Source organism: Haliotis rubra, unplaced genomic scaffold (assembly GCF_003918875.1).
Source record: "Haliotis rubra isolate DU_JTF1 unplaced genomic scaffold, ASM391887v1 Scf40, whole genome shotgun sequence".
Taxonomy (NCBI): domain Eukaryota; kingdom Metazoa; phylum Mollusca; class Gastropoda; order Lepetellida; family Haliotidae; genus Haliotis; species Haliotis rubra.
Window position 1 is genome coordinate 508042 of NW_025767080.1, and position 9815 is coordinate 517856.

Genomic DNA, 9815 nt, shown 5'->3' on the forward strand with positions numbered 1-9815 from the left:
CGCTTCAACCACCATGCTCCACTCCACCATGCTCCACCCACCATGCTTTACTCCACCATGCCCACACACCACCATCCTCCGCACTCCACCATGCTCCACACTACCACTATACCACATACAATGCACCACACCCACTTTTACCATACGCCTCCTCCTCCACCATGCTCCTCCGCTCTACCATGCTTCACTCCACCATGCTCCACTCCACCATGCCCGCTCAACCACACTCCACCTCCATGCCCACACCACCATACCACTCCACCATGCTCCGCTCTACCATGCTTCACTCCACCATGCTCCACTCCACCATACTCCACTCCACCATGCTTCACTCCACCATGCTTCGCTCAACCACGCTCCACTCCACCATGGTCCACTCCACCATGCTTTACTCCACCATGCCCCACACTACCATGCTCCACTCCACCATGCTCCACACTACCACTATACCACATACAATCCACCACACTCCACTTTACCATACGCCTCTCCCCTCCACCATGCTCCGTTCTACCATGCTTCCACTCCACCAGGCTCCATCCACCATGCTCCGCTCTCAACCACACCCACACTTCCATGCTCCACACCACCATGCTCCACTCCACCATGCCCCACACTACCATGCTCCACTCCACCATGCCCACACTACCACCATACCACATACAATGCACCACACTCCACTTTACCATACGCCTCTCCCCTCCACCATGCTCCGCTCCACCATGCTCCACTCCACCATGCTTCACTCCACCATGCTCCGCTCCACCACACTCCACTCCACCATGCTCCGCTCCACCATGCTTCACTCCACCAGGCTCCATCCACCATGCTCCGTTCAACCACACTCCACACTTCCATGCTCCACACCACCATGCTCCACTCCACCATGCCCCACACTACCATGCTCCACTCCACCATGCTCCACACTACCACTATACCACATACAATGCACCACACTCCACTTTACCATACGCCTCTCCCCTCCACCATGCTCCGCTCCACCATGCTTCACTCCACCATGCTCCACTCCACCATACTCCACTCCACCATGCTCCATCCACCATGCTCCGTTCCACCACACTCTCCACACCCACCATGCCCACACCACCATGCTCCACTCCACCATGCTCCACACCACCATGCTCCACTCCACCATACCCCACACTACCACCACACCCACCATGCACCACACTCCACCTGCCCTACCACCACCATACGCCCTACTCCACCATGCCCTACTACTCCACCATGCACCACACTACCACTCCACCACCACACGCACCATGCCCACACCACCATGCCTCCACTCCACCATGCTTCGCCAACTCACCCTCCACCATGCTCCGCTCCACCACACTCCACTCCACCATGCTCCACTCCACCATACTCCGATCCACCAGGCTCCATCCACCATGCTCCGTTCAACCACACTCCACACTTCCATGCTCCACTCCACCATGCTCAGCTCAACCACACTCAACTCCAGCATGCTCCCCTCCACCATGCTCCATACTACCATGGTCCACACTACAATGCCCTACTACACCATGCTCCACACTACCATGCCCTGCTCCACCATGCTCCACAGGACCATGCCCCACTCCACCATGCTCAACACTGTGATGCCCTGCTCCACCATGCTCCACACCACCATACTCCACACTACCATGCCCTACTCCACCATGCTCCACACTACCATGCGCCACACCACCATGCTCAACTCCACCACGCTCCACACTACCACCATACCACATACAATGCACCACACTCCACTTTACCATACGCCTCTCCCCTCCACCATGCTCCCCTCCACCATGCTTCACTCCACCATGCTCCACTCCACCATACTCCGATCCACCATGCTTCACTCCACCATGCTCCACCCCACCACACTCAACTCCACCATGCTCCGCTCCACCATGCTTTACTCCACCAGGCTCCATCCACCATGCTCCACCTTTCAACCACACTCCACACATCCATGCTCCACACCACCATGCTCCACTCAACCATGCCCCACACTACCATGCTCCACTCCACCATGCTCCACACTACCACTATACCACATACAATGCACCACACTCCACTTTACCATACGCCTCTCCCCTCCACCATGCTCCGCTCCACCATGCTTCACTCCACCATGCTCCACTCCACCATGCTCCACTCAACCACCACTCCACTCCACCACCATCCACCCCTTTACCCACCAGGCTCCATCCACCATGCTCCGTTCAACCACACTCCACACTTCCATGCTCCACTCCACCATTCTCTGCTCCACCATGCTTCACTCCACCATGCTCAGCTCAACCACACTCTACTCCAGCATGCTCCGCTCCACCATGCTCCATACTACCATGGTCCACACTACAATGCCCTACTACACCATGCTCCACACTACCATGCCCTGCTCCACCATGCTCCACAGGACCATGCCCCACTCCACCATGCTCAACACTGTGATGCCCTGCTCCACCATGCTCCACACTACCATACTCCACACTACCATGCCCTACTCCACCATGCTCCACACTACCATGCGCCACACCACCATGCTCAACTCCACAACGCTCCACACTACCACCATACCACATACAATGCACCACACTCCACTTTATCATACGCCTCTCCCTCCTCCAGTACCTGCTCTCCACCATGCTCCATCCTCCACCATGCTCCTCACTCCACCATGCTCCACTCCACCATACCACTCCACCATGCTTCACTCCACCATCTCCACCACCACCCACCATCCACCATCCCCTCCACCATACCATACTCCACCAGGCTCCATCCACCATGCCCGCTCAACCACACTCCACACATTACCATGCTCCACACCACCATGCTCCACTCAACCATGCATGCCCCCACCTACCATGCTCCACTCCACCATGCCCACACTACCACCATACCACATACAATGCACCACACCCACTTTACCATACGCCTCTCCCTCCACCATGCTCTGCTCCACCATGCTTCACTCCACCATGCTCCACTCCACCATACTCCACTCCACCATCCTTCACTCCCCATCCACCATGCCCCACCACTCACACTTCCATCCCCACCACTCATGCTCGACTCCACCATGCTCCACACTACCACCATACCACATACAATGCACCACACTCCACTTTACCATGCTCTCCTCCACCATGCTTCTGTTCCACCATGCCCAACTCAACCATGCTCCTACTCCACATGCCACACCACAATGCCCTACCACACCTACCACATTACCATGCCCCACTCCACCATGCCCCTTCCACCATGCCCCACTCTACCATGCTCAACACCACCATGCCCTGCTCCACCATGCTCCACACCACCATGCCACAACCACCACTCTACTCCACCATGCCCCACACTACCATGCGCCTACACCACCCTCCACCATGCCCACACTACCACCATACCACATACAATGCACCACACTCCACTTTACCATACGCCTCTCTCCTCCACCATGCTCCCCTTCACCATGCTTCACTCCACCATGCTCCACTCCACCATACTCCGATCCACCATGCTTCACTCCACCATGCTCCCCTTCACCATGCTTCACTCCACCATGCTCCACTCAACCACACTCCACCATGCTCTCCACCATGCTTCACTCCACCAGGCTCCATTCACCATGCCCGTTCAACACGCCCACACTCCATGCTCCACACCACCATGCTCCACTCCACCATGCCCCACACTACCATGCTCCACTCCACCATGCTCCACACTACCACCATACTCACATACAATGCACCACACTCCACTTTACCATACGCCTCCCCCTCCACCATGCTCCACTCTACCATGCTCCACTCCACCATGCCTCCGCCTCCACCACCTCCACACCATGCTTCTCACTCAACCACACCCGCCCACCTCCATACCATGCTGCCCACCATGCTTCACTCCACCAGGCTCCATCCACCATGCTCCGTTCAACCACACTCCACACTTCCATGCTCCACACCACCATGCTCCACTCCACCATGCCCCACACTACCATGCTCCACTCCACCATGCTCCACACTACCACTATACCACATACAATGCACCACACTCCACTTTACCATACGCCTCTCCCCTCCACCATGCTCCGCTCTACCATGCTTCACTCCACCATGCTCCACTCCACCATACCCGCCCACCATGCTCCACTCCACCATGCTCCGCTCACCACACTCCACTCCACCATGCTGCACCACATGCCTTCACTCCACCATGCTCCATCCACCATGCTCCACACCATACCACACATACCACATACCATGCACCACACTCCACCATGCTCACTTCACCATGCCTCCACACTACCATGCCTCCACCATGCAGCATACTCCACCATGCATTATACTCACAAACCATGCTCCACACTCCCCTTACATACGCCTCCACTCCACCATGCTTCCACTACTCATGCTTTTACTCCATGCTCCATCCACCATGCTCTGTGCCAACCACGCCTCCACACTACCATGCTCAACACAACCATGCTCCAATCCACCATGCTCCACACTACCATGCCCTACCCACCATACTCCACACTACCATGTGCCAACACCACCATGCTCACTCCACCATGCTGCCACACTACCACTCATACCACATACAATGCACCACACTCCACTTTACCATACGCCTCTCTCCTCCACCATGCTCCCCTTCACCATGCTTCACTCCACCATGCTCCACTCCACCATACTCCGATCCACCATGCTTCACTCCACCATGCTCCCCTTCACCATGCTTCACTCCACCATGCTCCACTCAACCATACTCCGATCCACCATGCTCCCCTTCACCATGCTTTACTCCACCATGCTGCATCCACCACACTCAACTCCACCATGCTCCGCTCCACCACTCTCCACACATCCATGCTCCACACCACCATGCTTCACTCCACCATGCTCCCCTTCACCATGCTTCACTCCACCATGCTCAACTCCACCACACTCAACTCCACCATGCTCCACTCCACCATGCTTTACTCAACCAGGCTCCATCCACCATGCTCCGTTCAACCACACTCCACACATCCATGCTCCGCACCACCATGCTCCACTCAACCATGCCCCACACTACCATGCCCCACTCCACCATGCTCAACACTGTGATGCCCTACTCCACCATGCTCCACACTACCGTACTCCACACTACCATGCCCTACTCCACCATGCTCCACACTACCATGCACCACACCACCATGCTCAACTCCACCACGCTCCACACTACCACCATACCACATACAATGCACCACACTCCACTTTACCATACGCCTCTCCCCTCCACCATGCTCCGCTCCACCATGCTTTACTCCACCAGGCTCCATCCACCATACTCCGTTCAACCACACTCCACACTTCCATGCTCCACTCCACCATACTCTGCTCCACCATGCTTCACTCCACCATGCTCAGCTCAACCACACTCTACTCCAGCATGCTCCGCTCCACCATGCTCAACTCCACCATGCCCTCCTCCACCATGCTCCACAGGACCATGCCCCACTCCACCATGCTCAACACTGTGATGCCCTACTCCACCATGCTCCACACTACCGTACTCCACACTACCATGCCCTACTCCACCATGCTCCACACTACCATGCGCCACACCACCATGTTCAACTCCACCACGCTCCAAACTACCACCATACTACATACAATGCACCACACTCCACTTTACCATACGCCTCTCTCCTCCACCATGCTCCCCTTCACCATGCTTCACTTCACCATGCTTCACTCCACCATAATCCGATCCACCATGCTTCACTCCACCAGGCTCCGCTCCACCATGCTTCACTCCACCAGGCTCCATCCACCAAGCTCCACCACACTCAACTCCACCATGCTCCGCTCAACCATGCTTTACTCCACCAGGCTCCATCCACCATGCTCCGTTCAACCACACTCCACACTTCCATGCTCCACACCACCATGCTCCACTCAACCATGCCCCACACTACCATGCTCCACTCCACCATACTCCACACTACCACCATACCACATACAATGCACCACACTCCACTTTACCATACGCCTCTCCCCTCCACCATGCTCCCCTCCACCATGCTTCACTCCACCATGCTCCACTCCACCATACTCCACTCCACCATGCTCCACTCCACCATGCTTCGCTCAACCACACTCCACACTACCACCATGGTCCGCTTCCACCATGCTTTACTCCACCAGGCTCCATCCACCATGCCCGCCTCAACCACACTCCACACTTCCATGCTCCACGCCACCATACTCTGCTCCACCATGCTTCACTCCACCATGCTCAGCCTCAACCACACACCTACTCCAGCATGCCTCCCGCCCACCATGCTGCTCAACTCCACCATGCCCTGCTCCACCATGCCCACAGGGACCATGCCCCACTCCACCATGCTCAACACTGTGATGCCCTGCTCCACCTCCACACTGCTCCACACACCACTGCTACCCACACTCCACCATGCCCTACTCCACCATGCTCCACACCACCATGCGCCACACAAACACCATGCTCCACTCCACCATGCCCACACTACCACCTATACCACATACAATGCACCACACTCCACTTTACCATACGCCTCTCCTCCACCATGCTCCACCATCTTCACTCCACCATGCTTCACTCCACCATGCTTCACTTCACCATAATCCACCACACTCCACCATGCCTCACTCCACCATGCTCAACTTCACCATGCTCAACTCCACATTGCTCCACCATGCTCCCACTACCACCACTCCACCCACTCCACACTACCATGCCCACTCCACCATGCTCCACACCACCATGCCCTCCATCCACCATGCTCCACACTACAACCACACTACCACTCCACCATACATCCACCATCCTCCACACCACCATGCCTCAACTCCACCATGCTCCACACTCACCATGCCCCACACTACCATGCTCAACTCCACCATGCTCCCACACTACCACCATACCACATACAATGCACCACACTCCACTTTACCATACGCCTCTCCCCTCCACCATGCTCCACTCCACCATGCTTTACTCCACCAGGCTCCATCCACCATACTCCGTTCAACCACACCCACACACTTCATGCTCCGCTCCACCATACTCTGCTCCACCATGCTTCACTCCACCATGCTCAGCTCAACCACACTCTACTCCAGCATGCTCCGTTCCACCATGCTCAACTCCACCATGCCCTCCTCCACCATGCTCCACAGGACCATGCCCCACTCCACCATGCTCAACACTGTGATGCCCTACTCCACCATGCTCCACACTACCGTACTCCACACTACCATGCCCTACTCCACCATGCTCCACACTACCATGCGCCACACCACCATGCTCAACTCCACCACGCTCCACACTACCACCATACTACATACAATGCACCACACTCCACTTTACCATACGCCTCTCTCCTCCACCATGCTCCCCTTCACCATGCTTCACTCCACCATGCTTCACTCCACCATGCTCCGCTCCACCATAATCCGATCCACCATGCTTCACTCCACCAGGCTCCACTCCACCACACTCAACTCCACAATGCTCCGCTCCACCATGCTTTACCTCCACCAGGCTCCATCCACCATGCTCCGTTCAACCACACTCCAAACATTCATGCTCCACACCACCATGCTCCACTCAACCATGCCCCACACTACCATGCTCCACTCCACCATACTCCACACTACCACCATACCACATACAATGCACCACACTCCACTTTACCATACGCCTCTCCCCTCCACCATGCTCCCCTACACCATGCTCCGCTCCACCATGCTTCACTCCACCATGCTCCACTCCACCATGCTCCACTCCACCATGCTTCCCTCAACCACGCTCCACTCCACCATGGTCCGCTCCACCATGCTCCACTCCACCAGGCTCCATCCACCATGCTCCGTTCAACCACGCTCCACACTTCCATGCTCCACCCCACCATACTCTGCTCCACCATGCTTCACTCCACCATGCTCAGCTCAACCACACTCTACTCCAGCATGCTCCGCTCCACCATGCTCAACTCCACCATGCCCTGCTCCACCATGCTCCACAGGACCATGCCCCACTCCACCGTGCTCCACACTACCATACTCCACACTACCATGCCCTACTCCACCATGCTCCACACTACCATGCCCCACACTACCATGCTCCGCTCCACCATGCTCCACACTACCACCATACCACATACAATGCACCACACTCCACTTTACCATACGCCTCTCTCCTCCACCATGCTCCCCTTCACCATGCTTCACACCACCATGCTTCACTCCACCATGCTCCACTCCACCATGCTTCCACTGCTTCACTCCACCATGCTCCACTCCACCAAACTCCACTCCACCATGCTCCATCCACCATGCCCGCTCAACCAGGCTCTCCATCCTTCCATGCTCCGTTCAACCACATGCTCCACTCCACCATGCTCCACACTACCCACCATACCACATACAATGCACCACATGCTCCACTTTACCACCATACTTCCTCTCCCTCCACCATGCTTCACTCCACCATGCTCCACTCCACCATACTCCACTCAACCAGGCTCCATCCACCATGCTCCGTTCAACCACTCTCCACACTTCCATGCTCCACACCACCATGCTCCACTCCACCATGCTCCACACTACCACCATACCACATACAATGCACCACACTCCACTTTACCATACGCCTCTCCCCTCCACCATGCTCCGCTCTACCATGCTTCACTCCACCATGCTCCACTCCACCATGCTTTACTCCACCAGGCTCCATCCACCATGCTCCGTTCAACCACACTCCACACTTCCATGCTCCACACCACCATGCTCCACTCCACCATGCCCCACACTACCATGCTCCACTCCACCATACTCCACACTACCACCATACCACAAACAATGCACCACACTCCACTTTACCATACGCCTCTCCCCTCCACCATGCTCCGCTCCACCATGCTTCACTCCACCATGCTCCACTCCACCATACTCCACTCCACCATGCTCCACTCCACCATGCTTCGCTCAACCACACTCCACTCCACCATGGTCCGCTCCACCATGCTTTACTCCACCAGGCTCCATCCACCATGCTCCGTTCAACCACACCCCACACTTCCATGCTCCACTCCACCATACTCTGCTCCACCATGCTTCACTCCACCATGCTCAGCTCAAGCACACTCTACTCCAGCATGCTCCGCTCCACCATGCTCAACTCCACCATGCTCCATACTACCATGGTCCACACTACAATGCCCTACTACACCATGCTCCACACTACCATGCCCTGCTCCACCATGCTCCAAAGGACCATGCCCCACTCCACCATGCTCAACACTGTGATGCCCTGCTCCACCATGCTCCACACTACCATACTCCACACTACCATGCCCTACTCCACCATGCTCCACACTACCATGCGCCACACCACCATGCTTCACTCCACTATGCTCCACACTACCACCATACCACATACAATGCACCACACTCCACTTTACCATACGCCTCTCTCCTCCACCATGCTCCCCTTCACCATGCTTCACACCACCATGCTTCACTCCACCATGCTCCGCTCTACCATGCTTCACTCCACCATGCTCCACTCCACCATACTCCACTCCACCAGGCTCCATCCACCATGCTCCGTTCAACCACTCTCCACACTTCCATGCTCCACACCACCATGCTCCACTCCACCATGCTCCACACTACCACCATACCACATACAATGCACCACACTCCACTTTACCTTACGCCTCTTCCCTCCACCAGGCTCCGCTCTACCATGCCCTACTCCACCAT

General features: G+C 56.3%; 4 protein-coding genes across 4 annotated transcripts; all 4 read right to left on the reverse strand.

The window, feature by feature from the left end:
• Nucleotides 1–347: 347 nt before the first annotated feature.
• Nucleotides 348–821, reverse strand: LOC124287329. The gene has a single exon (XM_046723827.1). It carries the CDS (start codon nucleotides 819–821, stop codon nucleotides 348–350), a length of 474 nt encoding a protein of 157 aa, XP_046579783.1.
• Nucleotides 822–1466: 645 nt separating this feature from the next.
• On the reverse strand, nucleotides 1467–1979 carry LOC124287330 (cold and drought-regulated protein CORA-like). The gene has a single exon (XM_046723828.1). The coding sequence runs from the start codon at nucleotides 1977–1979 to the stop codon at nucleotides 1467–1469; it is 513 nt and encodes a 170-aa protein (XP_046579784.1).
• A 330-nt stretch (nucleotides 1980–2309) lies between these two features.
• On the reverse strand, nucleotides 2310–3836 carry LOC124287331 (abscisic acid and environmental stress-inducible protein-like). The gene is made up of 2 exons (XM_046723829.1): nucleotides 3646–3836; nucleotides 2310–2580 (listed from the first exon to the last, which is right to left on the reverse strand). Exons 1-2 carry the CDS (start codon nucleotides 3834–3836, stop codon nucleotides 2310–2312), a joined length of 462 nt encoding a protein of 153 aa, XP_046579785.1.
• Nucleotides 3837–3950: 114 nt separating this feature from the next.
• Nucleotides 3951–6412, reverse strand: LOC124287332 (glycine-rich cell wall structural protein 1.8-like). The gene is made up of 3 exons (XM_046723830.1): nucleotides 6326–6412; nucleotides 5449–5670; nucleotides 3951–4208 (listed from the first exon to the last, which is right to left on the reverse strand). Exons 1-3 carry the CDS (start codon nucleotides 6410–6412, stop codon nucleotides 3951–3953), a joined length of 567 nt encoding a protein of 188 aa, XP_046579786.1.
• Nucleotides 6413–9815: the final 3403 nt, after the last annotated feature.